The sequence below is a fragment of the Lithobates pipiens genome, unplaced genomic scaffold, assembly GCF_037356315.1.
Source record: "Lithobates pipiens isolate NorthernLeopardFrog02 unplaced genomic scaffold, aLitPip1_a1.2 Scaffold_1, whole genome shotgun sequence".
NCBI classification, from domain to species: domain Eukaryota; kingdom Metazoa; phylum Chordata; class Amphibia; order Anura; family Ranidae; genus Lithobates; species Lithobates pipiens.
In genome coordinates, this window is record NW_027507685.1 from 91,233,670 (window position 1) to 91,259,148 (window position 25,479).

General features: G+C 45.6%; 1 protein-coding gene across 4 annotated transcripts in view; it reads right to left on the reverse strand.

The window, feature by feature from the left end:
* Positions 1–5,114: 5,114 nt before the first annotated feature.
* Positions 5,115–25,479, reverse strand: part of NHSL2 (NHS like 2) — a 407,780-nt gene continuing 387,415 nt past the window's right edge. For 3 of the 4 annotated variants that reach the window (XM_077465163.1, XM_077465165.1, XM_077465166.1), the window contains exon 8: positions 5,115–15,153. In XM_077465163.1, coding sequence (XP_077321289.1) covers positions 14,841–15,153 — 313 coding nt within the window. In that variant the 3' untranslated portion in view covers positions 5,115–14,840. The remainder of the gene's footprint in view (positions 15,154–25,479) is intronic. The other variant, XM_077465164.1, reaches the window with a different exon arrangement.

Genomic DNA, 25,479 nt, shown 5'->3' on the forward strand with positions numbered 1-25,479 from the left:
TGTGTGTCTCCATCCATCCATCCCTGTGTGTGTGTGTCTCCATCCATCCATCCATCCCTGTGTGTGTGTGTATCCATCCATCCCTGTGTGTGTGTGTCTCCATCCATCCATCCCTGTGTGTGTGTGTCCATGTGTGTGTGTGTGTGTGTGTGTGTGTGTGTGTGTGTGTGTGTGTCCAGCCTACCTGTGTCCCGAGCCTGTGTCCCGAGCCTCCGTCCCGTGCCTTGCCTCCTTGCCTCCGTCCTGTGCCGTGCCTTGCCTCCGTCCCGTGTCGTGCCTTGCCTCCGTCCCGTCCCGTGCCGTGCCTTGCCTTGCCTCCGTCCCGTGCCTTGCCAGGATCGCCGCTCTTCGTCGGCGCCTCGGCGGCCATTGTAAAATTCAAAAGCCGCGCCTCCGCCTTCGCCTGTGATAGGCGGAACACTGAATTTCCCAGCAGCCTGTGTTCCGCCTATCACGGACATCGTCTCATCCTCGTCCGTAGTACGAGGATGAGACGATGTCCGTGATAGGCGGAACACAGGCTGCTGGGAAATTCAGTGTTCCGCCTATCACAGGCGAAGGCGGAGCCGGAGGCGCGGCTTTTGAATTATAGAATGGCGGCTGTCTGTCTGCTCGACACGCTGATCGATCAGGCAGACAGCGATGACTCGAGTATAAGCCGAGGGGGGCACTTTCAGCCTCAAAAAAGAGGCTGAAAATCTCGGCTTATACTCGAGTATATACGGTAAATACTGGCTGTATAGACATAGATAGCAATCTAGATCTGCCGTAGGGCCTGAAAATTACAGGGTAACGATTAGAAAACGGTCCAGAAAAATATTTTTTACTTTCTTAAGTTCTGACACATTCTCAATGCATAGTCACTTCCATATTCAATATGGGGTCTATTTATATATATATATATAAAAAAAAAATATCTGGAAGAAAGTCACAAGCATTCACCCAGCCTCCATGAATAATGGAGCTCTATCTAGGGGCCATAACACAGTATTTTCCTGATTTAGGTATTTCAGGAATATACAGCATTATGTCCACTAGATGGAGATGATGATCATAGGAAATAATCATATCAGACAAAATACAGGAATATTGGGCAAACGTTTATGACATTATTGCAGCATTTTTTTTCTTTTTTAAATAGACCCCTAAGAGTTGAAAAGTATGAGGGCACACATCCAAATGATTGCATTAAGATGTTTCCAGTGAACAGTAATGTTAATGCTACAAAGATATTTTAGACAATTGCACTCTTCCAACCTTGTGGTAACAGTTTGGCGAAGACCCTTTTCTGTTCCAGCATGACTGTACCCCTGTATACAAAGCCAGCTCCATAGAGACATGGTTTGACCAGTTTGGTGTGGAGGAACCCAAGTGTTTTGCACAAAGCCCTGACCTCAATGCTACTGAACAGCATTGAAATCAGGTTTTCTCGACTTACATCAGTACATGACTGAATATCTTTGGGATCGCATCCTCTTATCTAACATGAGCACCTGGCCTGAACCCTACTTAGCACCTTTGGATCAGGTCTTGTCATCCAACAACGGGACCTGACCTCAACCCTACTGAACACCTCTGAAATCAGGTCTCTTTATTTAACATCAGCACCTGACCTCAACTCTACTGAACACCTTTGGATTAGGTGTTGTCATCCAACATCAGTACCTGAGCTCAACCCTACTGGACACCTTTGGATCAAGTCTTCTCATCCAACAACAATACCTGACCTCAGCCCTACTGAACACCTCTGGGATCAGGTCTCTTTATCTAACATCAGCGCCTGATCTTAACCCTACTGAACACCCCTGGATCAGATCTTGTCATCTAACATCTGTACCTGACCTCAACCCTACTGAACACCATTGGATTAGGTCTTCTCATTCAAGATTAGTTCCTGACAGTACAAATGCTCTTTTGACTAAACAAGCACACATTCCTACAAATGCACTCCAAAATTTTGTGGAAGGTCTTCTGAGAAAAGTGGAGGCTGTTATAGCCACAAATAGAAGGCTAACTCCATATTAATAGCTATGGTATTGGAATGGGAATTACATTATTATGGATGAGTCATTTATGCAGGATGACCGGTCATTCTGCGCTTGTGCGTCCCGTAATGAATAACTCATTATCTGTGGTCAACAGGTAAATGCCATGTTTACCTGCCGACCCCAAATTGATGAGTAATTAATTAGGGGACAGCTAGTGGGAGAAGCTGTTTCTGCCTGAGGGATAAGTGGTTGGACAGGGGGAAGAACAAAGGAGGGAGGCATGGGGGGGGGGGGGCAAAGGCAGCATGGTTGGGTGTTGCAGTTCGCCATCAGGTCTGCTTTGATGGGCAGTGGGAGGAGCCATTTTAGTCCTAACAAATCAGATTATACAAAGGCAAAAGCGGCTTCTTCCACCACCCGTCAGAGCGAACCTGATGGAGAACCAATTGCCACAGTAACAGCCCATAATATAATAGGCAGAGCATTAGCTCCACCCACATTTGTGCTCCAGACTTGTACACATGTGCAAAAAATTTTACCCACTTGCTTACTGGGCACTTAAAACCCCCTGCTGCAAAGACCAATTTTCAGCTTTCAGCGCTGATGCACTTTGAATGACAATTGCGCGGTCATACAACACAGTACCCAAATTAGATTTTTATGATTTTTTTCACACAAATAGAGCTTTCTTTTGGTGGTATTTAATCACTGCTGGGTTTTTTAATTTGGCTGCACTGAAGGGCACTGATAGGCACAGTAAGGCGGTACTGATGGGCACAGATAAGGCGGCACTGATGGCCACTGATGGGTGGCACTGATGGGCACTGATAGGTACCACTGATAGATGGCACTGATGGGTGGCACTGATGGGCGGCACTGGTAGGTGACACTGATGGGTTCTGATCAGTGCTGTACATCAGTGCCACCTTTGTTGAGGCACTGATAGGTGGCACTGTGGGCACTGATGAGTGGCACTGTGGGCACTGATGGGTGGTGCTGGTGGACACTGGTAGGTGGCACTTTTGTCTGCTAGGTGGCCCTGGCAGTGGGCACTAAGGATCTGCAGCAGCTAGCTGTGATCAGCAGGCGGTGATCGGATTTTTTTTTTCTCTTCATTCTGTCAGCGTAAGGAGAAAAAATAGCCAATTACCAGCTCTGTTTACATCACATGATCAGCTTTCATTGGCTAACAGCTGATCATGCTGAGAAGATGTGGTAAGGGGTAGGGATCGACCCCTTACTCCGATCTGTGATCCAGCAAGTCTCATAGACTCGCTGATCACAGAGTGCACCGCACGCGCCCTGCAGGGGGTGTGCAGGCCACTCGGGCATGGGACAACGTCAATAGACGTAGTCCCGGCAAAGCTGGTCCACGCTGTAGCCGTCATTCGGCTATAGTGCGGATCTGTAGTGGTTAAGGCCCCATTCACATCTGTGCATAGCGGGAACATTTTATTTGTGCATGTCTTTCACGTGTTAATGCGCATCGCGCACAGGGCAGCCCATTCACTTGAAAAGCCCCAAAGAAGCCCCTGTACTTTTTTTTTATAGAGTAGAGCGCAAAGAGTTATTTTTTCTGCGCTTTTTGGTGTGTTTGTAGCATGCTTGTCGGGCAGCAGGACACATGGCAAACGCATGCCTGCTACCCGCGCTTGGGGTGCCATTAACAATGAATGGCAATGCAAGCATGATTGATGCGTGTTTGCAGCATGTTTCCAAAGCGTGCATTTTCTGTGCAGTTTGCCATGTGATCGCAAACACGGAGATATGAACGGGGCCTTCATGTATGGAGTGTAAGGACAACATTTTACGCAGGATCTTGCTGCCAGCTTCCGGCCAGCAAGATCCAGCATTGATAGGTGCAGGGCTTTTTTTTCTCAGGGGGAACGCAGTTCCTGCACCTCCAGCACTCAACGTATTTAATGGCAAGGAGTGCTGGGGTGTACTGGAGAGTCTATTATTGCTCCCTGCTTGGGTTTTTTTTTCCACTGGTGGGGGCATCTATTTTTGTGTGGGGGGTCTATTTTTGCTGGTGGGGAGTAAGCGACAAATGTAAAAAAAAAAAAAAAAAGGCAAGTGGCTAAAGTATATCTGAGCACCACAAACCAAAAAACACTATTTAACGCATTTTTTAATATTCAAAGCAAACTCCCCTCATCCATCCCTGTCTCCATGCTTTATTTTGTTGAAAAATCTTTTTGAAAAACATCCCCCCACCCATCATTTCTAGCCATGGCCATCTTGAATAAGGGTAGATAATTCATGTAGCATCTACTTCCTTGAATCCATCTGCCCTTAGCTAGGGCATGGCAGGTAGGAGGGTGTTCCTAGCTGAGAATGCCCCCCCCCCCAAAAAACTCACAAACCAGGAAGTAACAAAAGAAATGTAAAAGAAAGAAAAATAAACGTTTTGTTTTGTTTTAAGGGCGTCCAACAGAATTTTAGGAGAAATAATGATGATATTGGTATTTATATAAGGCAGGGAGAAAAAATATACTGTATAGGCATGTATAGAAATATATATGACTGCCTACTCTACTTTACTGTTCGGGTCTTGACACCCGTTGTATATGCAAAGTACTTGATACATTGTCGCAAAATGTTTTGTAATCCTGCACACCAACAAATGAACTACACTGTGTAACTGTTATGATGCTTGTTAATAAAATATGTTTCAAGAAATATATATGACTAGACTCTATATATGGTTATGTTTAAGGAAGAGAAAACAGATACTGAAGGATTTTTTATCTTTTTATATATTTTATTTATTTTATTTTTGTTTTTTTACTTTTTTTCTCTGTCAATAAAAAAAGTAATAAAAATAAATTGAATTAAAAAAATTTAAAAAAAGAAACGTTAACCACTAATTTCTATTTGGGTACAACGTCGCATGGCTGTGCAATTGTCAGTTAAAATAATGCAAAAATGGACTGGTCATGGGGGGGGGGGGGGGGGTACAGTGGTTAGCCTTTCCTGGTGCTGAAGTGGTTAAAACAAAAAAAATATAATATACCTTTCTATCTATTTACTAAAGCTAGTTGACTTGAGAGAGTTTGGTTCTTCTTTTAAAATAACTTGAAAATTATAATTGCTTGAACGGAGAATAAACAGCAGCACATCATATATATTTAGCAAATTGATACAGTTTATTACCTGATGAAAAAAAAAAAAGCAATATGGATCCATACATTTGGATTTATACACAAATTATGTTCATTGTCACCCTCACCGTATGTAGCGCCAATCCTGGAATATATATATATATATATATATACACGACAGGATCCTCCTATGCTAATAGACGAAAAAAAAACTTTTAATTGCACCGGAGGAGCCAGTCTCTTTCCAAAAGTAAATCCAGTAAGGAAAAGCAGATCGAAATAATAAACATTATAGCACGAGGCTCCCATATTAATAATGTAAACTGAGATCCGCATAACCAATAGATACAAAATACAACATCCAGATGTTCCAGATATATATGTATGATGTATATATATTTATAAGATATTCTTGCTGTACAGAGAGGTGAATTTATGCGTACGGATGGAATGTATAGCGGTACAATCATACCTAGGGTTGCCACCTGTCTAGGATTCACCCAGACAGTCCCGGTTTTGGACCATGTGTCCGGGTTTCAGACTGCATGAAACCCGGACACATTTATTCACACTGAACTGTGGCTAACTGTCCCGGACAGGAGGAACACTCTACTACACCCCCCCCCCCCCCGTCAGCGGAATCTCTGCTCCTCCATAGAGTCAGGTGATCTCCCTAAGGAGGGAGGAAATTCCTCCATCCACCTAATTTGTGTGGATAGAGGAATACATTTTTTGCATTCAGTCCACAAATCATATGTATTGGAAGATTTTTATTTTTTAATTATTGTTGTGAGGTTTATACATGTCTGTGAGAGACTAACTTACGTGGATCAGCATTGTAAGCATATTTTATGGGTACAAGAATGTTCAGGATTGGTTTGCAGAAAAGGTGGCAACCCTAATCATACCTCTCAACTTTTTGAGATGGGAATGAGGGACACCTATCAGCAAAAGTATGCAGCATAGGACACGCCCCCTGCCACACCCCTTAAAGGAGAATTGTACACAAAAAACGAGATTGGTTAAACCCACAAATGCTTTTTTCGTTTTTTTTACCACTACTATTCCTTTATATTGGCTTTTGGAATTTCCAAATGCAGCCATTTAGAAATCTGATGGCAGGTTTAGTACTGGGAAACACGTTTTGATAGATAAAAAGTGCATTTTATATACATCTATATAGATCAGACCAAAATCAGGGACAAATGAGGAGGAAAGAGGGACATTACTCCAAATCAGGGACAAATGAGGAGGAAAGAGGGACATTACTCCAAATCAGGGACAAATGAGGAGGAAAGAGGTACATTACTCCAAATCAGGGACAAATGAGGAGGAAAGAGGGACATTACTCAAAATCAGGGACAAATGAGGAGAAAAGAGGGACATTACTCCAAATCAGGGAAGAATGAGGAGGAAAGAGGGACAGAGGGACATTGATCCAAATCGGGACAGTCCCTCAAAATAATGTAATGTAATCTCCTAAAAAAACTCAGACTGGGAGAGGGAGAGGGAGGGGCAGCACTAGGGGCTGTATGCAACAATGCTGACAAGGAACATGCCAACAAGAGGAAAGACCAGAGAGGTGATCTCATCTGTCTGCTGCTGCTCCTCCAATGTCCAATCACAGGCCCGGAGTGGGTAGGTGACCTAGCTGTGTTGCTTAATTGCAAGAGAAAAAAGTAAGGTCATCTGGCTGGCTCTTCTGCTTTGCAGACAAATAATAAATCTCAGAATTGGATTCACACAAATACAGATCTTTTGGCAGGTAAAACATCCCAATGCATGTATTTGAAAATGTATTATCAGCTGTTTGCCTGGGGTCCACTGAGTGCGTCTACCACAGGCCATCTCTGACCATTGCGTTACCAGCATTTAAAAACAAGTTCTGGGCAGGCTGTCAAATTTATGAGCCCTGGTGAAGGGGCATGTTAAGATCCCGAAAAGCGGTGGAATATTTTATGGATTTTTCGAACAAATAAAAGACCAAAACTTGAGTCATCCTGTCTTCAGATTGTTTACATTGGACATTACTACACTTCCATTCGCCCACAGGAAAATTGACAGGTCACTATAATAGATAAGGAGGTAAGTAATATTTGTATGCTATGTCCCCCCGCCTCCACTGAACTATATTTCCTGAAGGACTATCTGATTCAGATAATTCCAGGGTATCTTCATCATTTTCTGTTGTTTAGAACAACATTCTGATTGTCAGGGCAATTAGACTAATAGCCAGAAAGACCTTTTGGCTTTTTATGTACTTGCAGGTGATACGTTGCCTCTGAGATGCCTGATTTAACCCTTGAAAGGCCACAGCAGTGCTGTTCACTTGGTGGGTCGCATTTGGTGGCGGAATTGGTCCCCAATGCAAACTGTTGTATAATTTTGAGTGTAGCACCCCCTCCAGCTGCTATGTTAGGTCAAGGGGGTTGGATAAAAATGCTTAACAATCACCTGTTTTAACTGCCCCTCTATCCCAGCTGAGGGGGGGGGGGTGTGCTACTGTCAAAAACATAGAACAGTTTGCATTGGGGGCCAATACCACCACCAAATGCAACCCACTCAAGTAAAAACCACTGCTGTGGCCTTTCAAGGGTTAAAACATGCATCCCAGAGGCAACATATCACCTTTAATCCACCTTGTGAAATTACTCTAAATGTGATCGGCCACCGATCACTTTTTAGAGGTGTGGCAATGACGGCCGCAAGCGACAGCAATGATGGATTCTCATCCAAAAAAAGTGTGGTATGAATGGACTGCCTACTTTAGTAGCTATTAAAAAAAATACAATGCAAATATACGTTTCTTAGGTGTACATTCAGGAGCACAGGGTAGTATTGTGAAACACTGGGTTATACTGCCACCTTCAGGAGAATTGTACACTGGCAGGGACAGCAGAGTATAACTCCTACAGCTCCCAGTAAGAATCTTTTTTTTTGCTAGTGTCCTCAGGGAAATTAACCTTGGTCAACTTAACCAATATTAACCTTATCAACCTTGGTCAACTTAACCTTGTTATCAACCTTGGTCAACTTAACCAATATTATTCTACCACTTTATTATGCAAATCCTCCAAATTCTAAGATTTTTCTCCTTTGGATGTGGTATGTTGTGCTCCTCAAGTTTATCTCCCTTTCGACACTCTCACTTTCTGTTTATCATTCCTGAAGGCCCCATAAGGGATAGCCTGCTTCTGTTGCACTATCACTAGGTTGACTCCACAACTTATGATTTAAGCTTAAGACCTCAGGGGCAAGGTTCCTCCTTTCCACCACTAGATCACTTAGTACTTCATGGGCTTTTCTGTATCAGGCATCTGTTTCAGAAATATGTTTAAATTATATGTTTTGTTAGGCATAATACTTTAGCATTTGTTGAAGTTCTCGGACACTGGGTTGAGACACTTAGTTGAAGTTCTGGGACACTGGGTTGTGTTTGTTTAGTCTAGTGTATCCCAACCTCATTCCTTTAGTACCCCCCAACAGGCCATGTTTTAGAAATTTCCCTTAGATAAAATAGCTTTCCTAAATACCAAGCCACATATGCCGAACACAAGACCCGCAGGCTGAATCAGGGCCACCAGGCCTTGTCATGTGGCCCTCACACCCAGTTTTACATACAGAACATGGCATAACTCCATTCCACCATCTCCGGCTCTCACTCTCTGCTGTCATTTGTAAACACAGAAACCTTCTGTGTTTACAAGGGACAGCTTTTCTCTCATCAACTCCTGGAACTAACAGATCCCTACATGCACTAACGGCAGGGCACAGATTTCCAGAATCTGAGATAAGGATCTCCCTCCAAGGAGAGGCAGAGCCGCTTACACAGAAAAGGACTAGAGTCGGGCCAGGTTGGAGATGCATGGAAGCTTTTGAGGGGGACTGGGGTTACGCACTGTGCATATCGCACCCCCTAAACCCTGCACCCTGTACACAGCACACCCCTGAACTCTGCAATCTGTATGTAGCACACCCCTAAGCCCGTGCACTCTGTACACAGCACACCCCTGAACTCTGCACTCTGTACGTAGCCCACCCCTAAGCCGTGCACTCTGTACACAGCACATCCCTGAACTCTGTACGTAGCGTACCCCTAAGCCATGCACTCTGTACACAGCACACCCCTGAACTCTGCACTCTGTACGTAGTGCAGCCCTAAACCCTGCACTCTGTACATAGCACACCCCTGAACATCCCCTTAATGTAGCACACACTCTGAGCATAGGGCACCCCTGGAAATGCACTCTGTTCATAGCGCACCCCTAAACTCTGCACTCTGTATGTAGCACAATCCTGAACACTGCACTCTTATTGTATTGCACTCCTGAACCATGCACTCTGTACGTAGCTCACCCCTGAACTCTGCACTCTCAGCATAGGGTGCCCATGGAACTGCACTCTATACATAGCACACCCCTGGACACTGCACTCTGTACGTACCGCACTCCTGAACCCTGCACTCTGTACCCCAGATAACTGGCCCTTGAGAGCAATAATACTGCTGATGCGGCTCGCATTGAAAATTTGTTTGACACCCCTGTTCCAAGCCATTGACATTGATTGAGAGCACCCGTGTAAGGTGAATTTAATCCTGAACACATGACCTGTGGGGGGGGGGGGGGGGTCTTGAGAATTGAGGTTGGGAACTCGTTCTTGATGATAGATTATGATATTGCTCTAGCAATAGATTGGTAGGTATCTCACCATGAGAAATAGCGGAATTAATATCTGCCCCTCCTGAAAAAAACGTTTACACTGCTTTGATTTTCCATAACCATCATCTTTGCTGAGGGATGGGTGGTAAGGCATTGATTTGGTGAAAGTTTCCTTCTCTTTTCTTACCAGAAAAGTGGACAATTAGTACTAGATCACTAGGGATTTTACAACATTTCAAAGGCTCCTTCTGTGCAATAAGTGCTTCTATCAAAAGTGCATGTATCGCCTGCATGACCCAGTTGTTGCAAAGAATGCTTGAAGCCCACCACCGGTTTAACCCCCCACCACAAGTCCTTCTCCTTTCTCACACCTAGATTAGGGGCGCATTCACAATTTTCCAATCATTGTATTACTACTTGCTCCTCATGTCACGTGGCAATATGCATTGCATTATGGCATTTTATTAATTATATGGGCAAAGAAGCACACATGCAGCATTTTTTATGAGCCTGCACTCTACAATACACAGTAGTGTATTACCATGCGTTGTAGAGCACTGAAACAAATGTACATCATAGCTGTGTTCCCTTCCTACCAGGTCAGTGTTTCTCAACCTCTTTACCTTGAAGGAACCCTTTGCAAAAAGTCTGAGATCTCAGGAGAACCCCTGAAAAAAATTTCAAATCTACAGCTCACAGAACATTGGATCTGACCATCGAACTGTAGATACAACAACAATTGACAAATAAATGCAGAGCAGCGCATTGAAGCTGCTGTTGTAACATGACTTTTCTCCTTGATCCCCACTAGCCCTCCTCTTGTCCATCCCAGATAATATCACATAGAAGAGTCTGGGACAGACAGAAGAGGAGGACCTGTGGAGAACAGTGCAGTAATTAACAGTATGCTTCCCTGCACTACTTTGCAAATCCATAACACAGGGTTTCTCAAATGGGGTTCCACAGCAAATCAATATTGTAGCGGATGCATATGCGCCCAATGTTGTTTCCAATGTTGTTCCCAATGAATTATTCTCTAGTACCCAGTGAGCCCAGGCCGCATGAACTCGATGAAGAATTAAGGAGGTGTGTTCATGCCTTCCAGGGCTCACAGAAACTGAATTGAAGTTTGAATGGTGCTGGGCGTCATTCAATTATGTAGAAAATGGGGCAGTAATCACTGTGCATGGAGGACATCCCACTACTTGTTTTAATAATACTGTGTATGGCCACCCCAAGGACCGTACAGCAGTACTGTACAGGTTTAAACTTCACCTTTGCTACACAGATTTTTTGCTTTTTGCACAACACTTACAAGGCCATTTTCTTTTCCAGCATGACTGAGGCCCTGTGTACAAAGCCAGCCCCATAAAGACAGTTTGATGAGTTTGGTGTGGAGGAGCTCAAGTGGCCTACACAGAGTACTGACCTCAACCCTACTGAACACCTTTGGGATGAATTGGAGCCAGGTCTTCTCGTCCAACATTTGTAACTGACCTTACAAATGCTTCTGGCTAAATGGACGCACATTCCCACAGATAACACGCCAAACCTTGTGGAAAGCCTTCCTAGGAGATTGGAGGCTGTTATGACCACAAATAGACCCACTCTATATTATTGGCCATGGTTTTGATGACTCTGGTTTGGCGTGACCCAAGTGGCGTGAACACAGTCTTGACCTCAACACTATTCATCACCTTTGGAGGTGTTCTCATCCAACATTTGTACCTGACCTTTTAAATGCTTCTGGCTAAATGGACACACATTACCACAGGTAACATGCCAAACCTTGTGGAAAGCCTTGCAAGAAGAGTGGAGGCTATTATGACTACAAATAGGAGACCCACTCTATATTATTGGCCATGGTTTTGATGAGTTTGGTGTGGAGTGACCCAAGTGGCATGAACACAGTCTTGACCTCAACACTATTCATCACCTTTGGGATGAATTGGAGCCAGGTCTTCTCATCCAACATTTGTACCTGACATTACACAGACACAAATTCCCACATATACACTCAAAGCCTTCTGGAAATCCTTTACAGAAGATTGGAGGCTGTTATAACCACAAATAGAAGAACAGCTCTTAATTAATGCCCATGGTTTTGAAGACTTTGGTGTGCAGGAACTCAAGTGCCGTGCACACAGCCCTGACCTCATCACTATTGAATACAAAAGTTTTCAAAAGGAATACCAATTATAAGCCAGCTCTTCTCATCCAACATCTGTACCTGACCTCACAAATGGTCTTTTGTCTAAATGAGCCCAAATTTGCACAGACACACTCCAAAATCTTGTGAATAAGGTTCCCAGTTGAGGATGTTATATGCACAAAAGAGTGCCAGCTCCAAACTAATGTCCATGGTTTTGGATAAAGATGTACTACAAGGCCATAAAGTATGGAAACGATGGAAATGTACTCTAATTAACTAGGCATCCTATATTTAAGATTTTTCTATTATAGGCTCAAAGTATCATGAGTGATGGCCATTTCATTAGTACTACATTTTGGTAAATAGCCCTACTAAATACTTTAAATGATTGGGGATACTAATAATTACTGTTCTACAGATTTCCAAGCAATGGAAGTGTGCAAACTTGCCCACAAGAACAAAGATAATAGATCTGCATGTTCATATCACATTTAAAATCCTTACTCACATGATCTATACAATATCAACAATTGATGTAAGCTCCTTCAAAGTTGAAGAATAATGTGGTAAAGACAGTTAGATATGAAATACATTACATGATGATATGATGTTCGAAGGCCACCAAATGAAAAATGCAGATTGATACAATATGAACTGGCATCTGATAATATCTTGATAGGTCCCATCAAGCAACAATTTATAAATGATCACAGGAGGACAAGACCACCAATAACAACATCTGTAGGGTGTCCCATACTGCAAAATGGTCTTTTCCACTTCAAATAAAGCGTGGAAAATTATTTCTAAGAGTATTACAGCTTATGACCTTGTTAATTCACCCTGAGTGAATGCTAATATGCAGTTTCGCAGATGAATTCCCATGAGGGTAGACTGGAAGGTTTGGCCTTGAAGGCAAAATTACGTAGTTGGCCATTTCATGGTAGGTACAGATTCATGTCTTCCAGCATCACCATCCTTTGCAACTCTTGGCATATGACCATATGACATCTCAGAGCTGCAAGGGAAGACTGGTGGAAGACTCCCCTCTGCCAGATGCTGCGATTTCATGTCTGAACAGGGAGTCGGGAGCCATATAATGTCTGCTAAATTACACTAACTGTGGGTCCTGCTCTGTTTGATGTCTTAATAGTAAATATCTTAATTTAAGGCCACCAACCTAACATATCATTTTAGGACTAGCCCAGGGGGCACTTGCCCACCAGCCCAACATATCATTTTAGGACTGGCCCAAGGGACACTTGCCTACCAGAACAGCATTTCATTTTAGGACTGGCGCAGGGGACACTTGTCCACTGGCCCAACATATCAATTTAGGAGTTGCCAATTGGGCACTTGCCCCCTTGCTCCATCCTCCTTTTAATTCTGTATTGTTACTAGTGAAAGAGATGTGATATCTGTGGTGTCTTGGTCTTGCCATAAGGAGGAAATCCCAATCAATGGCTCATTTAATTTAGAATTCTGGGCAGATACAAAAAGGCACAAATCTATCCAGCTCTGTATTCGTTAACACATCATTAAATGTATTTTGTTAAATACAAGCAGTGTAAATACCTTCACTTGACCTTGGTACAGCAAAGCTTAGACTAGAGCAGAGGGACAAGGAGCCAATCAGGTGTAATAAAGTGCTAAAAGGAGGGAGAGAGCAGAGTGACAGGGAGATACGTTTGTCAGTCTGCTGCTTCTCCTTTCACTATTCAATGACAGGCTGGGGGAGGGCCAAGACCTGTAAGTGTTACTGAACTGCAAGCAAGTCCTCTGCCTAGCCAGCCAGGGATGTTCTGTGTGGTGGAACTATGTAAATACCAGGACTGGATGGATAGAGATAAAAATCACTCGGCAGGCAGAACAGCTCTCTTCCTTGTACTTCTTATGTGTATTTAGTTCGGCTTTAAAGTGCTTAGTAATTACAGATTGTAATGCATCCCGTAATACTATCTTCAATATTCAGTAATACAAATGAATGCTACCAATGCCATGTTCATAAAAGCCGAGACTTATTCTAAGTTTCATGAGCTGTAATTTGCCTCTGCATATGTATGAAAATGTGAATATCAACACTTTAAGAACTTTTGGATGGAAATTTTAGATGGAACTTTAAGATAGAACCTTCAGATGGAACTTTTGATGGCTCTTTCAGATGGAACTTTTAGATGAAACTTTCAGATATAACCTCTTAATGGAATTTTTGGATAGGACTTTCAGATGGAACTTTTCAACGGACCTTTTAATTAAACTTTTGGAAGGAACTTTTAGATGGAACTTAGATGGAAACTTCATATGGAACGTTTAGATGGAATCTTCAAATGGAGCTTCTTGATGGAACCTTCAGATTAAACTTCTTGGTGGAAACTTTTGATGGAACTTCTTCATGAACCTTTTGGACAGAAATTTCAGATGAAACTTTTTAACTGAACTTTTAGAAAGAACTTCCACATGAAGCTGTTGGATAGAACTCTCAGATGGAACTTTCAGAGGGAACAACACATTTTAGATGAACTGTCTTCTCAAAACCTCCCCGCATAGCTGTGAGAAGATAAATATAAAATGAGATATATATACTACAAAATGCAAAGCTCATAGTGACTGCAAAACACTTTCTGGATTACATGCAGAGATTCATGGATGGTCCAGGAGAGAGATCTGACAGATGTCACATTATTACTACACTTAATATATCAGTTTAAGTTTGGCACAACGTTATATGAAAATGATTCCTTTCATAGTATTCCAGAGAAGTTCAGCTGAAATTAGCAAATTAAGTTCTTCAATTTGACAATTGTTCAATCAGCCTTTAAAAGAAAATTGTCAACACCTGGTCACTAATTACATTCCCGTGTACAATAGCTATAATCTCGGCAGACATAAGCGTACAAAATTTCACATGTCTCTTCATCTCCAGGATTTTCCCTGAAAAAATTCAATCCCTAGGCAAGGTTTTTGTATTGACGTTTTTCTCAATTTCTGGAGCAAACTCACTCATCACTCTCCGAGCCAAAGGGTTGGTGGTTTTAAGGAGTTCTGCGGCCGAAGGTCGGGCCCCTATGCTGCTTTTGCTACCCTTCCTTTGGAGAAGGGCCTTAAAGTCCTCATTTTTGCTGGAAGTCCGGCTAATGCTCAGGGTTCCCAAGTCACTATTTGTGGAGTATGAAATTTTAATGGGCGACATTGAGCTTTGTCTGCTCCCAAAAGAATCTACTGAGTCTTTCCATCCAAGCAACTTCCTTTTGGACCTAACAAAGAAAGAAAAAAATATTGTAGCATCCAAAATTCAGAAGTAGACCTCAATAAACAGTATTAGGGCTGGTATCAAGGGATGTTTGTTGGTGTCAGATGGGTAATTCATTCCCATAAAAGTCTATGGAGGATGCAAAGCCCACTTGAAACAGGTCAAATGCAGGTCAGAAGGTGATCAACTGTAGGTCAAATTTAGTTCAAAAGGAAGTCAACTGAACATCAAAAAAAGGTCAGCTGCTAATCAAATTGAGGTCTAAAGGAGGTCAACTGCAAGTCAAATGGAGATCTAAAGGAGGTCAACTTCAAATCAAATGGAGGTCAAAATTAGGTCAAATGCAGGTCAGAAGATAGTCATTTGCAAGTCAAATGCACCTGTCAATGAATTTTGAATGATCTCAGAAGCATCTTATACTAATGTCAAACCAATGACATCAGCCCAAAGATCATCGCCACAGGCCCTTAGAGGTGAAGTAATTAATTTGCAAAGTTATTGGGATCTTTTATAAAAATGAATGACTTATCCCAAATAGTCCTCATAATGTGTTTAATATGTGTATTTCTGATGACATCAGCTGCATCTTGTGGCCATAATGCAGTATTTTACTGACTGGGGTATTTCAGGAAATTATCATATTATGGCCACAAGATGGGGCTGATGATCATAAGGAACACAAATATTAGACACATTACAGGAGTCATTTGCAAAAATGTATGTAAAGTCTAAAAAATAAAAATTTCTTAAGTTTAGAAAAGGGAAAGTTTTAACCCCCCTACAGGATTGTTTTTACAGACTGTGTCCCATTGGAGAGATTTCACTTGCAACAGGAAAAAGAGGAAATCTCCACAAGATTAAACAAAATTCCCAACTTAAAGAGTTTTAACAGGAACACACGACCGCACTGCGGAATATTCCCTACCCTCTTGCTCTATAGCAGTGGTCCCCAAACTGCGACCTGGCGACTGCATGCAGCCCTTTGCTTGCTTTTATCCAGTTCTTGAGTCATTACTCTCCCCACTGTCAGTAACAGCGGGAGCATTGTTCCTGCCACTCTATTCCTCCTACTGACACCAGTGATGCGGCACTAGTCCTCTCAGTGACACCAATCATGGGGCACTATTCCTTCCACAGATACCAACAATAGGGCACTATTCTTCCATCTGACACCAACAATGGGGCACTATTCCTCTCACTGACACCAACGATGAGGCGCTATTCCTCCCACTGACACCAACAATAAGGCGGTATTCCTCCCACTGACATCAAGAGGGCACCATTCTTCCCACTGACACCAACGATGGGGCATTATTCCTCCCACTGACACCAACAATGAGGCACTTTTTACTCCCATTGACACCAGGACATTTTCTACTCCCATTGGCCACAGTCCAGCCCCCCTAAAAGTTTGAAGGACAGTAAACTGACCCTTTGTTTAGAAAGTTTGGAGACCCCTGCTCTGTAGTGACACCTCAACATTTTTGGATTTCCCCTGACTTTCTGTTTCATTGAAAGTGGTCTCCAGGACAAGTAGAGGGTGACTCTCCCCAGCAGGTATGCAGACGATGATAAAAACTTGACAAAGGATCTAACCCTTCCCTACTATATCCAAAACGTAAAAAAAAAATCTTTTACCGTATATACTCGAGTATAAGCCGAGATTTTCAGCCTCTTTTTTGAGGCTGAAAGTGCCCCCCTCGGCTTATACTCGATTCATCGCTGTCTGCCTGCTCGATCAGCGTGTCGAGCAGACAGACAGCGGCCATTCTATAATTCAAAAGCCGCGCCTCCGGCTCCGCCTTCGCCTGTGATAGGCGGAACACTGAATTTCCCAGCAGCCTGTGTTCCGCCTATCACGGACATCGTCTCATCCTCGTACTACGGACGAGGATGAGACGATGTCCGTGATAGGCGGAACACAGGCTGCTGGGAAATTCAGTGTTCCGCCTATCACAGGCGAAGGCGGAGGCGCGGCTTTCGAATTTTACAATGGCCGCCGAGGCGCCGACGAAGAGCGGCGATCCTGGCAAGGCACGGGACGGAGGCAAGGCAAGGCACGGCACGGGACGGGACGGAGGCAAGGCACGACACGGGACGGAGGCAAGGCACGGCACGGGACGGAGGCAAGGAGGCAAGGCACGGGACGGAGGCTCGGGACACAGGCTCGGGACACAGGTAGGCTGGACACACACACACACACACACACACACACACACACACACACACACACACACACACATGGACACACACACACAGGGATGGATGGATGGAGACACACACACACAGGGATGGATGGATACACACACACACAGGGATGGATGGATGGATGGAGACACACACACACAGGGATGGATGGATGGAGACACACACACACAGGGATGGATGGATGGATGGAGACACACACACACAGGGATGGATGGATGGATGGACACACACACACACAGGGATGGATGGATGGATGGACACACACACACACACAGGGATGGATGGATGGATGGACACACACACACACAGGGATGGATGGACGGACACACAGGGATGGACGGACACACAGGGATGGACGGACACACAGGGATTGACGGACACACACACAGGGATGGACAGGCATGTCTCACCCTCGGCTTATACACGAGTCAATAAGTTTGCCAGTTTTTTTGGGGGTAAATTGGGGGCCTCGGCTTATATTCGGGTCGGCCTATACTCGAGTATATACGGTACATACCCTTTAGATTTGACCCAGATCTGGTCACTTGAAAGCAGATACTTAAGGCGAAAGTAAACCCATCGATTTAACAGTTAAAAAAAACAATTACATTCCCAGCATGTCCCGGGAATGTAACTGTCACATTGGTTATTCTCTCAACTAAACTGTCAAACCATCCGATGGCTGATGTCATAACTGATCACATGTGCAGCCAGAGGTGTATTTTGGTTTTGTGCTGCCCTAGGCAAGACCAAAATCAGGTGCCCCCCCCCCTCTAAATGTGTCGCAACCCTTCATCTGTAAACTCCACTCCAGAGCTTCACCTCTTTAAAGGTGGGGGGAGAGAGAGGGGGTGAGAGGATGGGGTGCTGAGAGAGAGGGGGGTGAGAGAGGTTAGGGTGAGAGTGAGGGGGGAGAGAGAGGGGGTGAAAGAGAGAAAGGGGTGAGACAGAGAGAGGGGAGTGAGAGAGAGCGAGAGGGGGTGATGGGGGTGAGAGAGAGAGAGAGAGAGGGGGTCAGAGAAGGAGGGGTGAGAGAGACGGGGAAGAGATGGGTGAGAGAGAGAGAGGGGTGAGAGAGGGAAGGGTGAGAGAGAGGGAGGAGAAAGAGGGGGGAGTAGAGAGAGGGGGGAGTAGAGAAAGGGAGGTGAAAGAGAGAGAGTGGAGTGAAAGAGAGAGAGGGGGAGAGAGAGGGGGGTTGAGAGTGAGAGGGGTGAGACAGAGAGAGGGGAGTGAGAAAGAGCGAGAGGGGGTAATGGTGGTGAGAGAGAGAGGGGGGAAGAGATGGGTGAGAGAGAGAGGGGTGAGAGAGGGAAGAGTGAGAGAGAGGGAGGAGAGAGAGGGGGAGTAGAGAAAGGGAGGTGAAAGAGAGAGAGGGGAGTGAGAGAGGGGGAGAGAGAGGGGGGTTGAGAGAGAAAGGGGGTTGAAAAAAAGAGAGGGGTGAGACAGAGAGAGGGGAGTGAGAGTCAGAGGGGGTAAGAGAGAGAGTGGGGTGAGAGAAGGAGGGGTAAGAGAGAGGTGGGGAAGAGATGGGTGAGAGAGAGAGGGAAGGGGTGAAAGAGAGGGGGGCTCCACTATCCCCCCATACTACTTCAGGAAGTTCTCCCATCCCCCCCAAAAAAATAAACTACACCGGACCCTCACCTTCCTGAAGCCCACCAGCTTCTTTTTACTAGCTCTGTGTAGTAAGGCTGCCAAGGCACGATCACTGCTCTGCCAAGTGAACTACTGCTCCCCTGTCACCAGTCAGTCCGCAGCTGCTCTTGACCCAACTGTGGTCCGCACCCCCGTAGCGATGCCATTGCTCGTAGTGTTCCTTCTACCTGGGGGCGGTGCTGCCCCCCTGAAAAATGCCTGCCCAAGGTAAACACCTTGTTTGCCTCGCGGTAGATATGCCCCTGTGTGCAGCAACATAGCAGTTGAGGATTAAACAGTGGCTAAGATGGCAGCTTCCTTGGCTGAAAACAATAGGAGGGTTTAAGTATTTTGGGTGACATTTCAGGGCTCACCTGTATTACTTTCCATTTTCTCAAAGTGTGAACTTTTGCCCCTTCCATGCTTATATTACTTGTCAGTTCTAAACCTTTTTTCACTATTATCATGCAGAGTAAGGTGTTTTAATCTCTGACCGACCCAGTCGAGTAGGTCTCAGTCCAGGACATAGACAATGACCCTGGAAACAAAGATGGCACCACTCTTCTGGAGATAAAGCAGGTGAAGGCATTATTAGGGGGTGTATTATGACCTCTGGGAGCGGTAATAATTACCTGGATAGGTTGACTTGACACATTACTAGGTCATGAATGGACTTAACATGAAAAAATATATCTGATGGTAGTTCAACTTCAAGGAGAATTGCATTTATAAGAGGCCTTAAGGAACAGTGCCAATGAGAGACTGCACTGGGAGGGAAGGATTCCTCCTCCATAATAGTGATGGCCGAACGGTTCGCCCGGCGGTCGTTTCGCGGCGAATTTCCGACTTTCGCCGTCCGCGGGTTCGAACGCCTTTTTCCGTCGTTCGCCCCGGCGGACTTACGTGTTTAATGTATACAAGAACTTTAACCTTTCGTGACACGTTTATCATGTGTTACAGGACAACCAATTGAGACATGACAGCTCATGGACACTTGGACATTCCCCCTAACCTATAAATACACCCGATCCGGTGGCCATTTTACATTCTTTCTTCTGTCACTGTAGGGAAAGGATCCTGTGTGGAGTAGGGACAGAGAAAACGCTAGCTATTTGGTACACAAAAGTTCTTTTCAGGACTGGTATAGGTGTTAGGTCAGCAGCCTGAGTTTCTTTTGTCAGTTTAGATAAAGGGACAGAGCGCTGTATGCTGCTATTTTAGGGACAGCTCAGCCAGATTAGTCTTTCTTCATCATCATCATCATCATCATCATTAGCTGTTACTATCAGGTCCACAAAAGAGCTGTTCCAGCTAATCGTTCCAGCCTACTCTTTTTTGCCAATTTGTATAGGGACAGGCAGGAAGCAGTGTGTCAGGCAGTGAGGATAATTTTAAAGACTTGCTGTTACTATTAGTTCCACAAAGGTTCTTTTCAGGACTGGTATCAGTGGTACGGTAATAGGCTTGTACACGTATAATATTCTTTCTTCCAAATATAGAAAGAATATTATACTTGACTGCTGCCCTTCTGCTGCAGTCTGCTAATCATTCACAACTCACTTGTTCCACAAAGCTCTTTATCAGGACTGGTAACTTGGTCTGTCTAGGGTGCTACGGTACATAGGCTTGGGTGCGGTACAGTCTGCTGTTCTGTAAGGACCGCTATCGGTCCACAATACATAGGGTTGCCGTGCACTACTGCTGACCGCTGCCCTATACTGCAGCAGTCCTTCATTGGTATAGGGACTGACGTACAGTCTGCTAATCACTAACACACAACCTGCTTGGTCCACAAAAGTTCTTATAAGGACTGGTAACTTGGTATAGGGTGCTACGGTACATAGGCCTGAGTGCGTTACAGTCTGCTGTTCTGTAAGGACCGCTATCGGTCCACAATACATAGGGTTGCCGTGCACTACTGCTGACCGCTGCCCTATACTGCAGCAGTCCTTCAGCGGTATAGGGACTGACGCACAGTCTGCTAAACACTAACACACAACCTGCTTGGTCCACAAAAGTTTTTATAAGGACTGGTAACTTGGTATAGGGTGCTACGGTACATAGGCCTGAGTGCAGTACAGTCTGCTGTTCTGTAAGGACCGCTATCGGTCCACAATACATAGGGTTGCCGTGCACTACTGCTGACCGCTGCCCTATACTGCAGCAGTCCTTCATTGGTATAGGGACTGACGTACAGTCTGCTAATCACTAACACACAACCTGCTTGGTCCACAAAAGTTCTTATAAGGACTGGTAACTTGGTATAGGGTGCTACGGTACATAGGCCTGAGTGCGTTACAGTCTGCTGTTCTGTAAGGACCGCTATCGGTCCACAATACATAGGGTTGACGTGCACCACTGCTGACCGCTGCCCTATACTGCAGCAGTCCTTCAGCGGTATAGGGACTGACGTACAGTCTGCTAAACACTAATACACAACCTGCTTGGTCCACAAAAGTTCTTATAAGGACTGGTAACTTGGTATAGGGTGCTACGGTACATAGGCTTGAGTGCGGTACAGTCTGCTGTTCTGTAAGGACCGCTATCGGTCCACAATAGATAGGGTTGACGTGCACCACTGCTGACCGCTGCCCTATACTGCAGCAGTCCTTCAGCGGTATAGGGACTGACGCACAGTCTGCTAAACACTAACACACAACCTGCTTGGTCCACAAAAGTTTTTATAAGGACTGGTAACTTGGTATAGGGTGCTACGGTACATAGGCCTGAGTGCGTTACAGTCTGCTGTTCTGTAAGGACCGCTATCGGTCCACAATACATAGGGTTGCCGTGCACTACTGCTGACCGCTGCCCTATACTGCAGCAGTCCTTCATTGGTATAGGGACTGACGTACAGTCTGCTAATCACTAACACACAACCTGCTTGGTCCACAAAAGTTCTTATAAGGACTGGTAACTTGGTATAGGGTGCTACGGTACATAGGCCTGAGTGCGTTACAGTCTGCTGTTCTGTAAGGACCGCTATCGGTCCACAATACATAGGGTTGACGTGCACCACTGCTGACCGCTGCCCTATACTGCAGCAGTCCTTCAGCGGTATAGGGACTGACGTACAGTCTGCTAAACACTAATACACAACCTGCTTGGTCCACAAAAGTTCTTATAAGGACTGGTAACTTGGTATAGGGTGCTACGGTACATAGGCTTGAGTGCGGTACAGTCTGCTGTTCTGTAAGGACCGCTATCGGTCCACAATACATAGGGTTGCCGTGCACTACTGCTGACCGCTGCCCTATACTGCAGCAGTCCTTCATTGGTATAGGGACTGACGTACAGTCTGCTAATCACTAACACACAACCTGCTTGTTCCACAAAAGTTCTTATAAGGACTGGTAACTTGGTATAGGGTGCTACGGTACATAGGCTTGAGTGCGGTACAGTCTGCTGTTCTGTAAGGACCGCTATCGGTCCACAATAGATAGGGTTGACGTGCACCACTGCTGACCGCTGCCCTATACTGCAGCAGTCCTTCAGCGGTATAGGGACTGACGTACAGTCTGCTAAACACTAATACACAACCTGCTTGGTCCACAAAAGTTCTTATAAGGACTGGTAACTTGGTATAGGGTGCTACGGTACATAGGCTTGAGTGCGGTACAGTCTGCTGTTCTGTAAGGACCGCTATCGGTCCACAATAGATAGGGTTGACGTGCACCACTGCTGACCGCTGCCCTATACTGCAGCAGTCCTTCAGCGGTATAGGGACTGACGTACAGTCTGCTAAACACTAATACACAACCTGCTTGGTCCACAAAAGTTCTTATAAGGACTGGTAACTTGGTATAGGGTGCTACGGTACATAGGCTTGAGTGCGGTACAGTCTGCTGTTCTGTAAGGACCGCTATCGGTCCACAATACATAGGGTTGCCGTGCACTACTGCTGACCGCTGCCCTATACTGCAGCAGTCCTTCATTGGTATAGGGACTGACGTACAGTCTGCTAATCACTAACACACAACCTGCTTGTTCCACAAAAGTTCTTATAAGGACTGGTAACTTGGTATAGGGTGCTACGGTACATAGGCTTGAGTGCGGTACAGTCTGCTGTTCTGTAAGGACCGCTATCGGTCCACAATAGATAGGGTTGACGTGCACCACTGCTGACCGCTGCCCTATACTGCAGCAGTCCTTCAGCGGTATAGGGACTGACGTACAGTCTGCTAAACACTAATACACAACCTGCTTGGTCCACAAAAGTTCTTATAAGGACTGGTAACTTGGTATAGGGTGCTACGGTACATAGGCTTGAGTGCGGTACAGTCTGCTGTTCTGTAAGGACCGCTATCGGTCCACAATAGATAGGGTTGACGTGCACCACTGCTGACCGCTGCCCTATACTGCAGCAGTCCTTCAGCGGTATAGGGACTGACGTACAGTCTGCTAAACACTAATACACAACCTGCTTGGTCCACAAAAGTTCTTATAAGGACTGGTAACTTGGTATAGGGTGCTACGGTACATAGGCTTGAGTGCGGTACAGTCTGCTGTTCTGTAAGGACCGCTATAGGTCCACAATAGATAGGGTTGACGTGCACCACTGCTGACCGCTCACCTATACTGCAGCAGTCCTTCAGCGGTATAGGGACTAAGAGTTTTGTCACAGGGTCATTTAAAAAATGACATGCAGAGGAAGAGGCAGGCCCTTCCGCAGGGGTGGTAGGGGTAGGGCAGGAGCAACAGGCTTGAGCCAAAGTGGGAAGTTGCAGAAGGTGCGTTCAATTACTTTAAAGGATGCACCAGACTTGGTTGAGTGGCTCGCTCAGCCTTACTCTTCTGCACCCTCCTCATCCTCTCGATCTGCACCCTCTTCTTCACTCTCTGCTATGTGCACCCCCAAAGACACTACCACCAACAACACGACCACCACCACCACCACCACATACCTTCCGCTTGAGTCACTGGAATTATTTTCCGATCCATATCAAGAGGACATTTCTGATGCGCAGCCACTCTTGGTATTGGATCAGGAAGAGGAGGTAGCAACAAGCGCTACTCAGCAGTCTGACGCCAGTACCCAGATCAGCCCAAGGAGGAGGTTGGTCCCCGGTGTTGCTGCCTACTCTACTTATAGCGGTGGGGAAGGTGACGTTGATGATGACGTGTCTAGTGATGTCACGTGGGTGCCCACAAGAGAGGAAGAGGAGGGGAGTTCAGAGGGAGATATGGACCAGCAGATAGGGAGGAGAAGCAGCAATGACTTACATTGCACAGCAGGGACAAAGCAGACTGCAAATGTATCAGGAGCGAGTCATCGACCATGTACGGTCACATCTGGCGCTCCCAGGACACCGGCACATGGCTCCGCAGTGTGGGCTTTTTTTAACGTGTCCGCTGCTGACAATAGCGTTGCCATCTGCAATCTTTGCAGTCAACGCGTTAGTCGCGGTAAGCCCAATACTCACCTAGGGACGACCGCCTTAAGAAGGCACATGAGCAGCCATCACCGAGCCCAGTGGGAGCAACGGAACACACAAAGCCACACTGCAGGCTCTCACCGTCCAGCCTCGTCTTCTACTTCTCCTTCTCCTCTCTCCTCACAATTGTCCTCCACTCCACCTTCCATCACGCCAAGCTCACATTTTTCTGCAAAAAGGCAGGCTTCCGTGGGCCTAATGTTTGAGCGTAAAAAAATGATGACGCCGGATAACCCTCTTGCCCAACGGTTGGCGGCTGGCTTGTCAGAACTCATAGCCCGCCAACTACTGCCATATAAACTGGTGGACTCGGAGGCCTTTCGCAAATTTGTGGCCATTGGAACACCACAATGGAAGGTCCCAGGAAGGAAGTATTTCTCAGAGAAGGGCATCCCAGAGCTATATGGCCATGTTCAGCGGCAAGTGAATGTATCTCTGGCACACAGTGTCGGTGCCAAGATACATCTGACCACAGACACGTGGTCTAGCAAACACGGGCAGGGAAGGTATATCAGTTTTACTGCCCACTGGGTGAACCTTCTGACGGCCGTCAAGCATGTAACCCGTGGCACCCGTGTAGATTTGGTTTTACCGCCACGGATTGCATGCAGGCCTGACTCTTCTTCTCCTCCTCCTACTCCATCCTCCTCCCTCTCCTCCTCAGCTGCCTCCTCCTTTTCCGCTGCTAGCGTCTCTTCCACTGCACCGCCCAAGCTCCCCAGAACCTATTCCACATGCCAGGTGAGACGTTGCCATGCCGTGCTGCGTCTGTTGTGCCTGGAAGCAAAGAGCCACACTGGCCCGGCACTCCTTTCAGCTTTGCGTTCACAGGCAGATGAGTGGCTAACACCGCTCAATTTGACAGTTGGTAAAGTGGTGTGTGACAACGGTGCCAATCTGCTTAGCGCATTGAAACAGGGCAAAATCACGCACGTGCCGTGCATGGCACACGTCTTAAACTTGGTCGTGCAGCGATTCCTTGTCAAATACCCTGGGGTCCAGGACATCTTGCGGCAGGCAAGGAAAATCTCGGCCCATTTCAGAAGATCTTACAC